At 26.6% G+C, this 20,635-nt stretch overlaps 1 protein-coding gene across 8 annotated transcripts in view; it reads right to left on the bottom strand.

The window, feature by feature from the left end:
- Positions 1-274: 274 nt before the first annotated feature.
- LOC111638285 (protein hu-li tai shao-like) overlaps positions 275-20,635 on the bottom strand; it is a 121,744-nt gene continuing 101,383 nt past the window's right edge. For 2 of the 8 annotated variants that reach the window (XM_023383961.1, XM_023383964.1), the window contains 7 exons: positions 18,567-18,716; positions 11,767-11,823; positions 7,472-7,498; positions 7,264-7,326; positions 5,520-5,602; positions 3,354-3,500; positions 275-2,914 (listed from right to left, as the gene is read on the bottom strand). In XM_023383961.1, the coding sequence (XP_023239729.1) occupies positions 3,360-3,500; positions 5,520-5,602; positions 7,264-7,326; positions 7,472-7,498; positions 11,767-11,823; positions 18,567-18,716 (521 nt within the window). In that variant the 3' untranslated portion in view covers positions 275-2,914; positions 3,354-3,359. Of the gene's footprint in view, positions 2,931-3,353; positions 3,501-5,519; positions 5,603-7,263; positions 7,327-7,471; positions 7,499-11,766; positions 11,824-14,960; positions 15,039-18,566; positions 18,717-20,635 lie in introns of all 8 variants that reach the window. The other 6 variants (XM_023383962.1, XM_023383965.1, XM_023383963.1 and 3 more) reach the window with 6 other exon arrangements.

Here is a 20,635-nt window from a genome sequence, read left to right as displayed (position 1 = left end):
TGATCAGTTATAAGCTTTTTCCTTAAAATTCAATTTCAAAATTGTAGTTAATCTTAGATGTGAATAAATATGGTATTACAGAGATACAAAGTTAAAATTTAAAATTAATTAATTAAATATATATAAAAAAATAAAAACAGACTATTAAATTTGTTTTTATATGCTTTTTCAAACTAAAATGTATAAAACTGTTTCAAATATTGTAAGTACAAATATAAAATTGTTTATGTAAGGTCTGTGAATTGGATTTATACTGAAATACACATCAAACACATGGGTTGAAATTTTTAAATTTATTCACACAACACTTTCAGCTGGACAAGCAGGTGAGGCTACAAAAAACATCTATAGAACATAAAATGTGTGATAACATTGGACAAAAATTTCAATCACATAAATCACAGTTTTTAACAAGGTAAACATTTCATTAATGATGACAATAATCAACTTGTTTCTAACAGAACAAAATTAAAAAAAAAAGAAAATTCTATTAACTTTGACAACTATTTGTTCAGGCTCTGACAAATATTGATAATAATCCAATGCCAAGGTCTTTTTTAAAAAACAATATTTGTTTTTGTAATGCCATTTCAAATGCAATTGAAAAAAAAAAAAATGGAAAGTTATAATAAAACAATTCTATTTGCAAATGATAGGAAACACTGCTGAAATATTTAATGTGCTGTTCTCTGTGGCAGTGAATTGCTCACTCCAAAATTTTGGATATGTGGAAAAAAATGTTCCAAAAGTCTCCAAAAGTTTGGCACATGCCCCTTTAAGAAATAAGACAGAAATTTAGAAAAGCAAAGACCAGAACCAAAATTCAATTGCATAAAGTTAAAAGCAAAATAGTAGACTATGTTATAACATTGTTTCTAAGAACTCTCTAAATAATAATATGCATAATTTAAATTGTTAAACATTAGCAGATTTAATTCTGGAGAATTATAGACTCTCATCTTTTTTTTTAATATTTTTTGTTTTTTTTTTAATTTTCAGTTAATAAATTTTAAAATAAAATATGTTAGATAAAAGACAGTAAAAATTTTTGATATATCACAAATATAATACAATATTCAATACAAAATAAAAGAGTAAGTTTAAAATATCCTCTTATAAAATAAAAGAGCATTTATTTTGCCAGAGGATATTCATTGTTGTCCCATTTATGGTTATTGTCACTTATAATATGTTTTAAGTGGTAAATTCAAGTATTTAATGGGAGCTAATAGAAAATGACTAGCAATATGGATGAATAAATGCACCTAAGAAACTGTTTTAAGATGAATGAAGTTCTAAACTTACAAAAATGGTAAGATCATTAAAAAACCTTATGAAAAATTTTCTATTATTATTCTATAAAGCTGGCAGTGTATAATATCAAATGAAACATCTATATATATATAAATAAATACACACACATATATATATTTATATATATATAAATGTACTATTTGATAAGTGGGGTATTATTAATGAAGAAGTAGGGATTTGATAACAGACTTGAAATATAACATTATATACCATATTTATCTAATACATGTATAGTATTATTAATTTGTTACAACCAGAATAAAAACTTTCAAAAAAAAAAAATTATTTAAAATTTTTATTTAGTTTTAGTATAAAGAATTAATAGCAAAATGAGAATTAGTTGTTTAAAGTGTACAAAATTTAATAGTCTTGTAGTTTTATTATCTTAATAAAACGTAAACAGGATTATTAGATTTTATACTAGCTATTAATTAATATCTTGCATAAGTTTGATCCCAGACATGCAAATTGCTAAGTGGTAACCTAGCACAAGCTGGGAAGGTTTAATGGGTTAGGATTAGGCAAAGCAGTCACTATAAAATTAAATTATAAATTTCTTCCATATATATGGAAGAGTGCTGCTATTTGTTTTATTAAAAATCATGTTAAGTATGGGGGATTATAATGAAGAGAGTAAAAATAACTGCATATTTCATATAAAACTTTCAACATTACAATTTTCATTGTATTTTTTTTTATATCACAAAGCTTTTTAGTCATAGAACTTGAGCATATATCTCCAGTAGCAAATATGGATGTTATACTATTCATAACTGTGCAATTTGTTCTTGTATAAATAAAATCCAATTAATAAAAGTAATTTAATACAAAAACAATGCCTTAAATAAGTACAAATAGAACATGTAGAAGGAAATATATTTTCACATTTAATGCTGGAAAATTTTCAATTTCCTATATTGTTTATGTCAGTTTTTTTTAATAATATCTGGTTTGTACATCAAAAAATATCTGTGCATATTAATACAATATACATATTATAATTCATAAAATAAAATTTCACATAAAGAAACTTTATATGTCACACAGGTATAAAACAATATAAGTGCTACAAAAATTAGTGGAATTTGTTAAAAATTATCGGGATTTAAAATAATGTCTTTTAACTGATAAAATTATTTAAAAATGAATATTTTGATGATGGAAGAATTAACTTTTTCCACTTAAATAAATACGTATACTGTACAAATTTCAGTAATTGTAGTATTTTTAAAACTTTGGACTTGTAACATTTAACAAATAACATATAGAACAGAAAAAATTTTTTAAATTTAGTTTAGTTTCTTAAAACAATATAAACTACAGTATTTTATGTGACTGTTTTATAATCTGCTGATCTTCAGTTCTCATATTTTCAGTATAACTAAATTAACACACACAAAAAATTTCAACAGTAACTGGTTGCCAATGCAGTTGAAAGTAATAATACCAGACCCTGTAGAGCATAAAGCAAGAGCACTTGACAACAGGATTATCTTCAGAGCCTGGTTCCCTTCTATGTTATTAACTTGAACCTCATTGCAGACAACAATGTCACTTGATGGTTGGCAGTGTACACTGTCAACAATACAAAGGTTCCAGGCTGAAATCATATTTAACTGTAATTATAATGTTTACAATAATTTTTATGTTAACTAATAAAACGATNAAATAACATTTAAAAATTAAATAAAAAATTAAAAGAAAACTTCTGATTTATCTTCTTATTAAAATTTATCTTAATACATGCTAATTGAAAGTTCAAATAGGCTTCAGTTTGAATCAAGTCTGATTATTCAAGCATTCTTTAACTTGAAAATGCAAAAATCATAATCGCATATATAGAAACTGTGCTTACAAACTTAGATATATTCATAATAAATTTGTCTAAATTCATAAACACATTTCCTATATATTATAATTATTAATAAATTATCTATATATCTGATTTAACTGATTTTTTAAAGCATTATACCCTTTATAAGAACAATTTGTCATAATAGCAATTAAAAATATCAAATTATTGACATTAAAATACATACTTATTGTTAAGTTTCAGTTGATCCCTTTTCTTTTTCCTTATCTTTTTTATGTTTCTTCTTTTTCAAGAAAGATGGTGTTTTTAAACCTTTCTTCTTCTTTTTATCTTTCTTTGGGGATTCTTCACTGATATCCTTTCCTGGCGAACCCTATTAAAACAAAAATTACATTTTATACATTTGAAATCAAATATACTTTAGCTAATGGATGTTTTTTAATATAAAACTTAATATTTATGTTTAAATAATGAAAATGTTAGAATTTTGCACAACAGATTGATTTTAGACACTATAACCTTTATAAGATGATAAATCTATTTTGTTTAAAAAGCCAAATTATCTAACAGGAATTCCAATAGCAGGAAAAACAAATAGTTATAGATTTGGTCACTCAACCCCCACAACATTTTGGGAATATACACTATTTCCTCTCAGGGATAAAAGAGCTATATATGATCTTCAGTACATTGGGCCATTTTAAGATCTTTGTATGCTAGACTGAAGAAGCATAAGTATAACAACTGAATCAGTCACAACCCTCACTGCCTATTCTCTTTCTGATTCAGTTGACGTTTGCTGGCAGCATGCTAAAATTATCAGAAGTATTAGAAATAGACATCACATACATTACATAGAGGCTCTATACATTTACAAATATGAGCAACAGAGTTGTTCCATCAATTATAAGGATAGCAATGTCCTCTCTGAAGCATGGAGAGCCTGCTTTGAGTTGGACATGGCATAACTGGAATCAACTTCTCCATACACCTTCAGGATGCTCAGTATATATAATATTTACCTATTTTTGTATACAGTTGTCCCTCGATAGTCCAACGTTTTTTGATCCGACATGCTCAGTAGTCCGACGCACCTCCCGTCAAGGTACTCGTCCCCGTTACGTGTCTGCTTGCACAGAAGCATGTTGCGATGTGAATCTCCCCATCCAATTCTTACTCGATGACACACATTTCGTGTGTTTTATGTGAGCAGTTCTGTTCGAACAGTTGGAGTAGAGAATATTGTAAGTTACTGCTAGCAAAACAATGCGAAATATGTAATTATTTTCGGTAATCCGGACACTTTTGGTAATCCGACACCCCTTTGGTCCCATACCTGTCGGATTATCGAGGGACAACTGTATATTTGTTTTATTATTTATGGATTTTTAAGCTTATATTGTATTTTTATTTTTGTTTGGAAAATTATCTATTATATTCTATTTTTGCTAAGTTCAATTTTGTATTCTTTATGAGGATGATTTTTAAAAATAACTGAAAATGTTCATAAATATATTATTTTTGTTGCCTTTAAAGGTTTCATGAATGTCTGAATGGTCATAAATTCCATTATGCTGTACAAAGTGATAAGCCTTATTTATAACTGCTGCGTAATTTTTATCTCTTTTTTGAAATGCCTTGCAAGAATAAAAAAACATTAAATGTGTCAATGAGATAAAATGTCCATTAAGTTAGTGAAAACTTGGCAAAGAAGGATTGAAATGGCCATAGAAATGTATAAAAATCAAAAAATCAACTTTAATGAAAATTTTTGTGGGTCAATTTTGACTTATAAAAAATATTAAAAATAGCAAATTGAGTGGAAATTTATGCATTAAAAGTAAGTAAGCACAAACTCTGTGTACAAAATCCTTTCTTAGAGAAATCAAGCAACAGGATCACTCCTAGGTTGTTGGCTGCCCAGATACAAAAACAATATTGTCACTCTTACTAACTTAATATTATTTAAGAATTTGATATGCTGTGCTTACTTTTATATCTGTCTAAAAGGATAATAATCATCAAAAAAGTTCTTATTCTTATTAGTCAAAATTTTACATATAATAAACAGTCTACAGCCATCCCTGGTTTGGCCGCCCAGGTACAGAAGCACCTTTTGCACTTCTGCCAGGAATGGCTGGTCAAGCAAGAATGATTAAAAAATTGTAATCAATATTTATATGAGTTTTGGTTAGAGAAATAATACACGTATAGAATAATAGATAATAATATACTTATTGCTCTAACCAAAACTCATAAATATTAATTACAATGATATTACTGATATCTTGGATTAATACAATATTTATAGAAAATATGCTCTTATAGTTATAGTATTTGTTTCATTCATAATTTTAATTTTATAACTTAAAATAAAAAAATTCATATTTACTTCTTTGCTACTTCGTGAAGCAGCTGAAACATCACCACTTTCAGTTCTTTTTATTTTTTCATCTCCATTCATAACTGTTGAAGCTGAAAAATTTTAATTATTTAAGAATCATGGAAATATCAAAAGTTGAATTTACTTATCTTTAATATTTGCATATTAAAAAGTATTTTTAAATTTTTAGTCTTTTTTGAGATAGTTTTGAAATCTTAACATTAATTTGTTTGCAAAATTTACACAATAAATCTTTCTATAAAATCTTTTTAAAGATAGATAAATTTTATGCAGTTTTTTCAAAACTTTTCCCAAAAGCATATTACGTTTGAACTTTAATAATAGATATTCTTTGATTATAATGATACTGTAGATCGGTGTCATTATAATCAAACTGACAGTCCAGAGACTGGTGTGGCAGTTGAAAAAATTTCACCAGTCCACAGAAAAATATTTGATCAAACTGAAGCTGGCATAGTTGATTATGGATGACATTTAAAAAATAATTTAGAGCTATTGTATGTACAGTAACTCTAGAAAAGGATATATAAGCCTAATAAATAAGCATAATTCATAGTTGCATATAATTACTTGGTCCATGTAAAATTATCCTTAATTTTACTGGTCTGCAATGAAGGAAAGATTGAAAAACACTGCTATAGATAACTGTTATAAATTTGATATTTTTGCAACCTTTATGATTAATATATGTATTTTATTTTATTTTTAATGTTATGTTATTTATATATAGTAATATTGTTCTTATTGTAATAAGAAAACAAATTTAATTTGCATTATATTATAAACATCAGAAATTAATGTTTTAAGTCCAATAGTTAAATACATTTTAACAATTCAAATATTGGTAGTTTAATATTTTAAAATTTTATAACATTATTTATATATGTAATTTATATGATTGAAAAGATTTAATGATACAGTAAAAGTCTGTTTTTTTTTTAATATAAAATTTATAGCATAAAAGACATCTTTTGTATAACTTTATAAAAAGAAATATATTAATAAAAAAGCATTTAAATGTATGAATGGACAAAGGTTACAATGTCACAAAATTAAAATTTCAAGTGACTTGGTGAAATTAAAATTGGTTCCTTTTTTCTCAAAAGTGGTTAAGATTGAGAATTCTTGACTATTATGTATGAGTTTAATTTTACATAAACTTTTATTTTAAATGTAAAATATTTAAGTCAGGTAGTCATTTTGTTGCTTTTTTCCTTGTAAGAAAAATAAATTTGCTATTACTTATTCTCTAATACTAATAATCATACTCAGATATACCAGGTGATCATAATTGGTATGACACCACACTTAAGTGTCTCCACAAATAAAATTTTTTTGTTGCTTGCAGAGCTTAAATTGCTTTAGTGTGAGTTTTGGTACTAATTTTTTTTACAGAAATGTCTTCCACATGTCCTAAAATGTAACCATACCAAATCTGATTCATTTGGATTGTTAAATTTCTCTCCAGATAGCATTGAATAAAGATACTTTAATTACAATCATCTGGTATATTTATAAATAGGATAATTATAAGAAACTAAAAAATTTTTTTATCTTATCTATTCTCATATAAAAATAAGATTTTGCTAAACTTAGACTACAATAACTGATATCATGCATATATAAATCTATAAAAACTTGAAGCAAAATATAAAATTAGAAAGAAATTACTTTAAAATACTTTATGTAGAGCCATTAACTACATGCTACATCAAATAATAAGCAAACTTACAAGTATTTTTTTTCTTTCGTTCAGATAAAAATCGGCGCTTGAAGTAATTTTCACGTGATTGTTCTGAAAGTAAGCAGTACATGCAAGCCATGCATCAAGATGCAATTAAAAATATATGCATGCCAACAAACTTATTATATATAATACATATAAATTATAGTATCAAAGCAAGCAAATTATAAAATATGCAGGCAAATAATTGTCTTACCTTCAGTTTTATGTTTTTCAGAATGATCTTTAGCAGCATGAAAAGGTAGCATAAAGAATTTATCTTACAAATAAATTTTTATACATTGTTTATATTGTATATCAAAAATAATTTTGAAATATAAACCATAAAATATCATATACTATTTTTTAATTTTAGAAATAAACTTTATGAAATTTTGAAAATTATGACCATAAACTTCTATGAACCAAACTTATTTAATGGTTGGTATTTATAGAAATATAATTATAGATACATTTAAAATTATCCCTTTACCAAAGTAAAAAAAATTTCAATAAATCAAGGAAACTGTACCTATTTCAATCTGCTTCAAAAGATGATAATGTCATTTTATTATAAAAAAATAAAATAAAATGCATTTATCAAAAAACTTATTTCAGAGGAAATATTCACAAATTTAATAAAATTCAATTTTAATGCCTCTCTTCATATACTGTTCAATAAAATAAAACACAGTGGGTGATTGGTTAATGAATATAATCTGTTCAAAGACAATGTTTGCTACCAAATTGTTCATTAACTGATTATCAATTTACCACAGATTTTTATGGAAATTCGATTAATTCATTCTGGAAACCCCAAAAAATAAATAAAAAATTATATAATTTCTTACTACATTTATTTATATGTAATAACAAACTAAAAGCAATCTCTCCATGACACATCTTTGTTTCTCAGATGTAATTTTCGTTACTTTATCTGCTTGAATCTTTTTGATTATATCTTTCTTAGCTAAGATTGTGCCTACTGTAGACCTGTTGAAGTGAACGTAACAATCTTTCGTGAAAGTGTTTGTTCACAGTCTGAACTGTTGATTAACCGATCACCCACTGTATTTGTTTCATAATAGTCAATATTTTTGTTGACATATATAGATGTAAAATGTTATATTCATTAACTTCAGTAAAGACTGGCTTATAGTCCAACAGCAGCATTGTATATCAAAGTTGCTAGCTATCACTGGAGTCAACAGGAATATTGTCCAGTTAATAGTCAAACTCTGGCCAGTGGCTAACTCAATGCTGCATAGTGTTGGCATCAAATGGTGAAATTGAACACTGTTTAATTTTGGAGTTGTGTAGATACATCAGAAGTGATATGCAACTATCCAACAACTCGGTAATGGTCAACTCCATGACAAAAATTACTTGGAAAATAATATACTGAATACTTTTAATCTAACATCATCAGGAGCAGAGATATTCTAGATTACAGAACTTTTTAAACTTAGCCATTCAGACATTATTAGCTTTGTATCTTTTTATTCAATAATTTCAATCATGTTTATTAAACAAACTTTATTAATTTATGAAATTATTTTGCCCAAGTATAACAAATAATACTAACTACAGTAGTGCATTAAAAATTTACAATCTAGTATTTTGTGACAATTATATAACATAATCATCACAAATTCTGCACTCATTGCAGATCAGATATAAAGTGGGAAAAGTAATGAATGTCCTTCTTTTCTAATATGAATTTCCCACCTTAATCTTATAATATAATTGAGATGGATTGATAATGATAATAATAATAAGCGCAGAGCCCAAACGATTAGGAGTTGAAAGTTGAAATTTTGTACACAGAGTATGTCATGAGAATGTACACTAAGAAGCAATTTTTCAAATTCCCCCCACAGAAAGAAAGGAACAGGATTAAGTCTTACTGTGAAGAACTTGGCTTCTATTATACTATTTAGATGTGGTTTTTTGCATTTTTGATTGTGTTTTAATGGGGTATGCCATGAAAACGTACACTAAGAAGGGATTTTTTTAAAATTCCCACTGCGGGGGAGAGGGAGAGGGTTAAGGATTACCCCAAAGAACTTGGCTTCTACTATACTATTTTAGAAGCCATTTTTAGAATGTCATTAATACTCAGATTTAATTCATTAAGAGAAGTTAAATTTTAAAAAAGTCAACAAGTAACATACTCTTTAGCTTTTTTCTTCTAGGAAGAGATGGATGAAAGAAGAGAACAAATTGATATAACTTTTAAAATTTTTTCATTAAACATTTTATATTAATTTTTAATTTTATCAATAATACAAGACATATCTTTGGAAAGAACTTGTGCAATAATTATGGTCATAGTTCATTTCTTTACCAACTTAAATCTGAAGTGACACCGATATCAAAATTTTATTATCAGTAAAATCTAACACCATAATTTCCACTAACAAAATTTTCATAAAATATATTAATTGGTTTCAGGTGAAATTATTACTAAATAATAAATTTGAAAGTATGACAAAATAAGTTTTTATTGCATTTCCATTAAAATTAACAATTATTGTTATTTTGTCAAAATTTTTGCATAGCTTCTAGAGATTGTTCATGGATTATTAGAGTTCTTCAGAACACAATTGAAGAAACACTGCATTAATGCACTTGTGAAACACCTATGGGGCTACAAACTACACTTTCTTCAGCAGGAAAGAAAGTTATCTATGCCACTATCATGAGGATAAATTACAATCTGAGAAAACTTGTTTTTGAAAATTTAATTATCCAGATAAATATAAATGCCATATTTTATCTCCCTAATCTAATTTGAGTACTAATACATTTTACTATATTTACACAGCTGTGCCTTGAAAATATCATTAACTAAACCCCTTCAATATAAAATATATTACAACTATACTATTATCAAGTTTTAACAAATGATAAATTTTTTAATATAGTATCTGACATTTGAAAATATTTCAAATTTTTGATATACATATTGCCATTAAGCCTTGACTCAAAATATTTGGTTGATTTAAGAACATTTATTTAATATATAATGTAACAGATTCAAATATTAAGCCATTCCTTTCTAGCAGGACACAAACAATAAATTTAATCATTAAATTCTCATGATCTAGCAATATATCTATATCAATTGTAAAATTATTCAAATCATCAAGATATTTATTTATCAAAGTTTTATTGAATTATTTAAAATTTAATTGGTTCAGCAAAATTGAATTCAATTAGTTGAATTATTTATTAATTGAATTAAATTTTTGCCATAATAATTAAATTTCAAATATGAATTTAAATAATAAGGAATTATTTGTTACAAAATTATTACAAAAGTTTGCTTCTAGCCCTTGGATAATTATATTAATTAAATTGTCAACAATCATGAGGCAGATAATAGTGAGGGCTTATCAGAACAATGAAAGGCACAAATGCTCAGGAATCAAAGTGAAAACGTTTAATAAACACAAAAATGACTACATAAGTATGGAAACAAAAAAACCTAAAATGCATTATGGACTATTTTCTGATAGAAAATCGACACGTAAAAACGACTATTTTCTGATAGAAAATAAACACAAAAACGACTACGTAAGTATACTTACATAAGTATACTTACGTAAGTATACTTACATAAGTATACTTACGTAGTCGTTTTGTGTTTATTAAACATTTTCACTTTGATTCCTGAGCATTTGTGCCCATCATTGGTCTGATAAGCCCTCACTATTATCTGCCTCATGGTTGTTGATAATTTAATTAATATAGAATTATTTGTTTATCATCATCAAATATAAATAAATAAAAATATTAATTACTATACTTAAATTTAATATTATTTTCATATTATAAACTTAGATTTTAAGAATAATAAAATATAGTAAAAATCCTCTGAATTCTTTAAGAGAGTTCTTAGTTATAAAATGAATAGAGTCTAAGCAGAATGTAAATTTGAATTTAAATAAATAAAATATTTTATTATAAATTATATGATAAATAATTTATGATTTCTGTAATATTTAATTTTCACTCAAAATTTCAAATATCAATTAATAATAATTGTACTAATACTCATAGGTGAGATTTAACTTATTGATATTGCATCAATGCTATATATAATATAATAGCAACAATTCATAACATGATTTAAATTAATTAATGCCAAACAATCTGTCAAATTATCAGGCCATTTTTGAGCTATTCAGGCAGTCAAAAAAGGGCTTAAAATTAATTTGACTAGAGATAGGTGGATACACTACCATTTTGTATTAATTTTAATAATTATAATAATTTTTAATTTAGAAATTTCTTCAAGAAAAGAATTGAACTGAAACTTCTGCACAGTGAGCAGAAGTTTCAAGTTAGAGTCCAACTTTTACTTACCATGGTGTATATAATAAACAATAATTCAATAAATTTTTAACAAATTTATAAAGGATTTTTACTATATTATTTACAATAATTTTTATGTTAACTAATAAAACGATATTTAAATTACATTTATTTTTAAATTTTATACTATACCTTCTTTTGGTAACCGTGCTGATAAAGACCTTTGTACTGTAACTGCAGGTTTTGCATCTAAGTGAAAAATAAAAGGCATGCTTAAATGGCAACATGCATTCATGCATCTGTGTGATGCAGTGAAATAGAAATAAAGCAAGCAATAAATAAGCAGGTAAATAAAAATTAATAATAAGGCTTTAAATTAAAAATGGAAAGGGAGAGAAAGGAAGAGGGATTTTTCGTGATCAGAACACTTAAATTAATAATTTATGAAAACTGTATATCAATATCAGTTTTCAGATTTTAATTGATTTTTTGTGATAGAATGAATAAATTTAAAAGTAAAATTCAAGCAAGAGAGTGCTCAACAACTTGTTATTGAAAAATTTCTACATTATGAATAATAAATATATCATATTATTAATATATAATAATTATAATTAGAAGATAATTCAAAACATCCAAATTTTTTTCTGGTATTAACTTTAACATAGCATTCATAGCCAAATATGAAATAGTAATCGGCCAATCAATCAAATTTCACAAATATAGACCACATATTTAAACTCAGTATCCTCAAAAACTCCTAGAAACATACTTTGTGCTTGCTGGTAACTTTGTATCAACCAATTTTTCTATTTGAATGCCATCATTCCAAGTCAGATAGAAAAGAGACCAGTTGCAAGTGAGAAGGTTGAAGTTAATTTAACCAAAAGTAGTCATTGACTTCTCTTGGATGAGATGATGATCCCTGAAAAGTGTAATTGCATTTGCTCAAATGCTATTACTATAAGCTGTATAATTCTTATAAAGAATAAACTAACTAACTTTCTTCTTTATACTGTATATTAGATTATAATAAATAAAGTAATCTGGTAGGTATAGTTCAGTAATCCATAGGGGTCACTCAAATATGACATCTGCACTGGGAAGAGGTATTAATAGAACAATGATGATGTAAAGCTTTTCAAAAATTTTCCTGTTTAAAATAATTTTTTTCCAAAATTCTTATACAGAAGTATTTTGATCAATGATCACACAGCAAGTTCTTGCTTGTTTAAATAGTTGCACTTTAATAGAAGTGCTATACTAAATATTCTCTGTTGCAAACACTTTAGAACCTTTAATATGAAAGGATAATGGCAACAATCTTAACTTTTACAGATTCAGATTATAGATAAAGATACTACTGAAAGATGTACCAGTGTATAACATATTAACTTAATACAATGTCATCAGACTCTTCTGTGGTAAATCAGTGACTTTTGTTTTTTTATTGGCTTATTTTTAAAATTAGCCTTGTCTTGGCAGGGAATACAAATAAATTAATGTACTGTAGACCTGTTTTACAGAAATTCTTGATTTTATTATATGGGATGGCAGATTAAGTGTGACCTCAGTATGGGAAGGTATCTAAAAATTGGTGACAAAATGTGACAGGAAAGAAACAGGCAGACAAAAAAAAGGCTTAAAATTGATGACATCAAATTTGAATAACCTTACTCAGCTCAGTAATCAAATGAAACAGCTCCAGCACAGAAGAAATTCAAAGATAAATATTACTTGGAAAAAGAGCAGAGATCTTGAAGAAGTCCTGAAGTCAAAAGATGTTTCTCATAAATTAAAAATAAAACTCAACAATACAAAGATTTTTCCACTTGTATCAAATGAAAGTGAATGTTGGACTGCTAAAAAAGAAAACAGAAAAACAATTCACATCTGTAAACTGCAGTGCTGGTGCAGACTTTTGCACATTCCAAGGGCAGCACATAAAACAAACATCTGTGCTATAGCAGATAAATCCAAACTTATTTATGGAGACACAGATGTTGAAACTTTGCCTAGCCTTTTTGGGTCATATGTTTTGAAGCAAAACATCATTAGAATGGGACATAATGCTTGGAAAATTGGAAGACCAGCACAAAAGGGCTGACCTCTACTATGAGATGGCACAGCAGAAATTGGCATGAGCCTCTGCAAATTAAGCCAACTGGCAAATGACAGAACAGTATTTAAGACTGCTATCTACCAGATCATTATAAGTCAGCATTGCCTCAAATGCACTTAATGATAACAGAATATTGATTAATTATTTATGATTTAAATTTCAATTAAATAATTTAGTATTCATACTATTATAAAAATGTAGATATTATCATTATATGACCATTAATTAAAGTAATTCAAATACTTCATTCAAATTACTTTTTATATATTTGTCATAATATTCCAATTTAACCAATTTTATTAAATTGTTATATTAATTTTATCTCTCTTTTGGAATCATGCTTTTTTCCTTATATCAATATTTTTTTTACTCCAATAATTACTTAGTGGGCAATTATTACAGAAAATGTAGTAAATCTAAATACCTTTTTATTTATATTTTATAAATATGAGCATCACAATTTCAACCAAAAGATACAAGATTAATTTTTAAAAATTAAAAATTGTTAATATTGTATCTTTTGAATGATATAAATATGGCATTCTTATCAACAGAGAAAGGGCATTTTTTCTAAGAATACAGTTACAAAAGATAACAGTATGTGCTTAAAATTTTATGTATCAAGAATTTACTGTAATTTTTCAATTCAATGAATGTTATTTACATGTATGATTTAAAACATATGCAAAAGATTAAAGAAAACTTGCAATAGATGATTTGAAAATCAAATGCTGAGAAAAATAATTATATCAACAATGTAACCCAAATTTATGCACATTGAAACAGAAAGCTGATCATAATTTATAATTTTAAGTAAAAGTAACATTTTAAATACTGTAATATGTCAAATTTAAATCATTTGTACTTTATTATAATTTTATACCAAATTATGGATTACAGTAAAACTTAGTTTTTACTGTAATCAATAATTTGTATCAGTAATCAGTAATGTTAATTTAAACTTTAATATGATATGCTAGACATTTAGATGATCTTCATATATTTATTTCATAATTAATTGCATTATATTATCTAGTAAACATGATCAGAAGATTAGAGAACTAATGATGTTTAAAATAATTACCATTCACTTATTTAAAAATATTTTATGTAGACAAATGTTATCAGGATTTCATGTTTTATAAATCAAAATAAAAAACAATTAGTGCATTTAATTGCAAAAACCACATGCAAATTCAGTGTCATGTCTCCACATGCACAACAAAACTGAAATAAATACAATTCTAAGCAGAAAACAACCAACCATCTGTGATGAATATTTTAGGTTCACGAGATACAGGATGAAGAATTGGCTTGGGAGGAATCTTTGGTTTCTTGCGAACTGAATGAATACACATAAATAGTAAAGAAAGAACATTTTAAAATTAACTAAAGCTCCTTGATAAATAAATTAAAAAAGAAAAATAATATTTGGATATGACAATTTTAATTTAATGCAGTAAAGCAGAAATAATTTCAGCTATTAATTAAATGATGCCATTTTTTTAGAAAATGAAAATGAAAACATTTTAATTATTTTACTGCAGTTTCTGGATCGGTATTCAGAAATAAAAAACCTTGAACTAACTGTACTTCTCAACCAAAGTTTTAGATGATTTATAAAATATGATTTGTATTTGAAAAACTATTTTAAAAATTTAGTCAATAAATTAAATTATTACAATGAAAAAATAAATAGTATCATCAGCAATAATTTATCATATATTAATAAGAAAACAAATACTGTATAATATTGTAAGTATATACATACATTCTTGTATATATACATACTTAGCAATAATTCTATATATCTTTATACTTACAATTTTNATTAAATAAAATATTAATTATATTATATATATACACCAGGCAAGGCCATTGAGAGTTTGTATGAAACCAGAGGTTTAGATCAACCCCTTTGCCTCTTAGAAGGCTCCTTTAACCTTTTTTTCTTTTGAAGAAATAAAATACACAAGATGTTTCTTTACCAAAAAAAAAAGCAGTCTTAAAGATTTTATTTTCCATTAGCAAAATTAATGTTAATTTTATAGTGATTCCTGACACTATAAAGTGTCAGGAATCACTACAGGACCTTAAGTTTTCTCTGGCTTGGGGAAAAATCCCCAGCTCCTCCAGCTTCTTGATGGCCCTGACACCAAATGATTGTAATTAAAATATTCCTATTCAATAATGTCTAGAGAAATATTTAGTAGTCCAAGTGCAATCAAATCTAGTATGCAACATTTCAGGACATGTAGAAGATATTTCCATAAAAAAAATTAGTATCAAAACTCACCATTTTTGGCACTGCAAACAAACATTTTATTTGTATAAGACACTCATGCTATACAGATATATACATATACAATATAGCAGGGATTCAGGGAATACTGCTCAATATGGTCCACATTCTAAAGATTCAGAACCTAAAGGCAATGAAAAGTGTACTCAACCACTAATTGTAATTGATATGTGATGCTTCCTTGAAAAACAGTGTCACATGAAACATGACACTGGATTTTAAGACTGTAAAAATTTGCAATGTTTTTTTAAGTATTTCTACAAATGAAACTGTTTTTTTTTTCATTTCCAAAAGTTGCATAGTGTCAAGTTTTGGTATTATTTTATGGAAATGTCTTCCACATTTTGAAATGTCATCATACCAAATCTGATTGAATTTGAATTGCTAAATATCTCTATAGACAGTGTTGAATTACAATCACTTGGTATATGAATTACATTATATTATACACATGTTTTATAGTAAAGAACAGATAATTAATCATTCATGAATCACTTTTAAATAATACCTATAATAAGAATAATATTACTAGTATAAATTATAGTAGTAATATTATTCTTATAATTATTACTTAAAATTAAAAATTTTAGCCAAATGAAAATAATTTATTCATAAAATATAAAGTAAAATTTTTTAAAATTCTTTGCAATTTCTATTTATACAAACTGCCAAAAATCCTACTTAGAAATGATCACTTTTATTATAAAATATTTTCAAATTATTTCAAACTCCATTATTATTTATTTATAATACAAATTAAAATAGAAAATATTAAAAACTGCTTACATAAACTGTATTGTGGCTGTCTGCCATTTTGTTTACGTAAATACTGTATATAGAATTAGAACTCCTTTCTTCTTTCCTATCACCCTTCTTCCTTCCACTTTTAGCCCTTTCCTGTCACCTGACAGGAGCAGGAATTTTGTGGGTCCTGATTGGTGTTTTGCCAACAGGGACAGGGAGCTTGAAGCAATTGTTAGACACAGGGTCAGAAAACAGACACTTTTTAGATTTGTCACCAAGAAGGAAGGTCAAGGGAGAGACTGAAGGACTGTGTGTGAGATGGAGATCAATGGTGAAAGCCCAGATAGAAAAGGTGGGACAGAGACAAGAAATAATTGAGATATTGGTTCCTGAGAGGTCCCTAGAAATATCTTGGTGTATATTTGTTAACATCTGCATAGTATTAACCCCAATGCTGATGAATTGGACATCCACCGTGATTAATCACCCAGATCAGGACCCCCATTGTCTAACTACCAGTAGATTCCTCTTACTATTTTTCTCTATCTATTTCTATTAGTTGTAGTGTTAGGTTAAGGTTAGTTGTAAGTAGTTTAGTTTTAATTGAAATGTATGTAATCAAATTTTTGTTTGGAAAAATCTAAATGAGAGCAGAGACCTTGTAAATATATGTGTAATTTCATCTCTGTGACGGGCATCAGTTCTCTGTTAATTAAATAATTCGGCTAATAAACTGTTCGTTCCTCGTGGTTTGGTCATATTATTACGTGTTCTACATTCGAATCTTTCACAGTATAACATTACTGTAATATATTAATTATATATGTTTAATAATATGTTTTGATAATGTTGTGTATTGATATTACATTAGGACAAAAATTATCATTATTTTTTCCTTAGATTAATATATTATTTCTACAAAAAAGTTGTCTAAGACTTTAAATAAAAAGATATTTAGTTTGTTTACAAGTAAACAGTCTTAAAAAGTAGAAAGTAAAATTTGTTGCAAGCAATTAAATACATTAAGAAGTAGAAGAGCAATTTTTTGCAAATAACTTCAATTTAATAATTTTACAAAATTAAAATCAAAAACAATTTTCTAATTGATTTTGTATTATAAAATTTATTTTCTTTTTTCAATATTTAAAATCACAGAATATGTTTACAGAATGCAGAATTTTAGAATAATTAGAATTTGTAATATTAATAGTGTCAATTAGTATTAAAGAAAAAGTTTGAAATATTCTAATAATATTTCATATAACATAAAAAACAGTAAAAAATCTGATAAAATAAATAAAAATTTTGACTTAAAAGCAGAGATTTAATAAAATCTTAAATAATGAAGTATTGCTGTTTTAAAGTTTAAAAACTAAAGAATTATTTACATGATATAAAATATATTGAAAAAATTACTAAGAAAATAGTGAATAATAAAAACTGTATATACAAATATTAATTAATATAAGATTTTAAACTTTTAATTTACAATTAAAATATTATGTAATAACTTATGAATTAAAATATAACTCCAATGATAGCATAGGAACAAGAATTGTTTTTATAATTATATAAATATCTTTCATCAATCTGAATTTTATTATTTTCTTGTTAATTTCTGGATATTTAATTTGTTTAATATGGTTTATTTTCTTAACAATTAAATTTTCAGGTAATAATTAATCTTTAATAAAGATTAATATGCTACACTAAAATAATTTTTTTTTATCATATTTATGAAAAAGTTATTTTCTTTTAGCTTATACAGAATATAACGGAATATTCTAAATATGTTGATGAATATGAAATTCATTAATCTTTTACCTTCTTCAGAAGCGGGTGTTACAGGTGATTTAGGTGGTGATTTTGTTTCTACAGGTGTTGTTACTAATTCTGGATGTTGCTGTTGTTCTGTTTCTATTCGAACAGGTTCAACCAATAATGGCTTAATTTCATCAGGAATTTCTTCTTCCACTTAAAAATTTTTACATTAATTATTTTTTGGCAAAAAAATTTTTAAATAAAAAACTTTATTTTATTAATAAAAAATATAATATAACAATTATTCTTTTTATAATTTATATCATTATATTACAAATATGAAGTACAGTAGGATTTTGTTTTACATGGGATTTTTATGAGTGAATTTGCATTTTTGTGGATGGCAAATGATTCAGTTAGCCCACTCCTAGTATCACTGAATTGAATCTTAAGTCAGCAAGCAGAGTGCTTCTTCATCTTTTAACATTCTGAACACAGAGAACTAGTAAATGCTACTCACTGTGCTGAATATCCTGATTTACATATATTTTTCTCAAGTAGATTAATATTAATATTCGATATATTTTAATAAAATTTTGCTCTGTGTATTCAGAAACACTGTACTAAAATATGAACAATATTAGATGTATCAACCTCTCAAAACTGATGTCATTAGAGTAAAAACATAGCAAAATGTTTTAATTTATCCTTCTGTTTTTTTTTTTTTTTTTTAATTTCAATATGTAACTGGTTCAAACACCATTATTTTCTAATAATTATCACATCCACAGCCTCCAAAAATACTAGCCAATCAACAACTTTATTTTACCAAGATGTATTTCGGGTAAAATAAAATTGTTGATTGGCTAGTATTTTGGAGTCTGTAGTTGTGATAATTCCTACAAAATAACAGTGTTTGAATCGGTTACACATTAAAATTTAAAACATGTTTTAAGAACATCTTAATATTTTTCTGTTAATTATAAATGTTTGCATAAGTGTCTAGGCCAGCGTTGTCCAACCTGTGGCCTGCGGGCCATATGCAACCCACTCAATGTTTTTGTGCAGCCCTTTTAAAACAGTAATTATCTTGTATAGATTTTTATTATAATGAAATTTCACATGCAGAGTTAAATACATTAATATGATGTATAACACCTTATCATGTACTGTAAACTCAGAAATTAAAACAGTATTAAATATTTTTTAACAAAATCTTCAAATCTATTACATATATACGAGGGTTGTTCAAAAAATTCCCAAACTTTTTGAATAGCATGCCTCCAGTTGGTTATTTTTTAATCTGCTTGGAGGCATTGTGTCCGTGAAAAACTCCTGAGCAACCTCCTTCAATCTGTTTGTTGATATCTTGTTTTGATGATTAGTTATGGCCATTTATGTGAAGGGGTGTTTGTGGGGTTTGGTGAAAAATCAGATCCACGGAAACGAGCTCATTGAAGGAACAGTGCTGTTCTGTGAAATTCTGTGTGAAACTCAGGAAATCCTTCACGGAAATTTCCCATGGGTGGGTGAAACATCCCTCGCCCCAAAAAAGCTTGACAAGTTCGCTCAAATGTTAAGGTGATTGTTGACTGTTTTTTTGATGCAAAAGGGGTTGTGCATCGCAAATACCTACCTACAGGCCAGACAGTCAACATGGAATACTACCTGGGGGTTATGAAACACCTAAGAGACAGAATCAGCTGAAAACAACCCAAACTTTGGAGGAGCGGTGAGTGTCTCCGCGACAATGTGCCAGCTTATTTGTCTCTCAGAACTCGTGAGCTTTTGGCCAAAAACAAGACTGCTGTGTTTCCCCACCTGACCTGGCCCAATGAGACTTTTTTGTTTCCCAAACTAAAAAACATGCTCAAAGGAAAAAGATTTGCCGCTATTCTAGAGATAGAAGGAAAAAAAAGACAGAGGAGCTTATTAGAATTCCAGAAAAAGCATTTCAGAACTGTTTCAAAAAGTGGAAACACCATTGGGATAAGTGTATACATTGGGGAGGAGACAACTTTGAAGGGGACCCTGACAAATAAATTGTAAGTATTTTTTTTTTTTTGTAATAAATAAAGTTTGGGAACTTTTTGAACAACCCTCATACATAGGTACAGAAATTAAAATAGAAA

This window comes from Centruroides sculpturatus, unplaced genomic scaffold (assembly GCF_000671375.1).
Source record: "Centruroides sculpturatus isolate CEXI.00-Female unplaced genomic scaffold, Cexi_2.0 scaffold1237, whole genome shotgun sequence".
Lineage (NCBI taxonomy): Eukaryota > Metazoa > Arthropoda > Arachnida > Scorpiones > Buthidae > Centruroides > Centruroides sculpturatus.
Note: the sequence above shows the minus strand (reverse complement) of the source record. Positions and strands in the feature narration are given on the sequence as shown.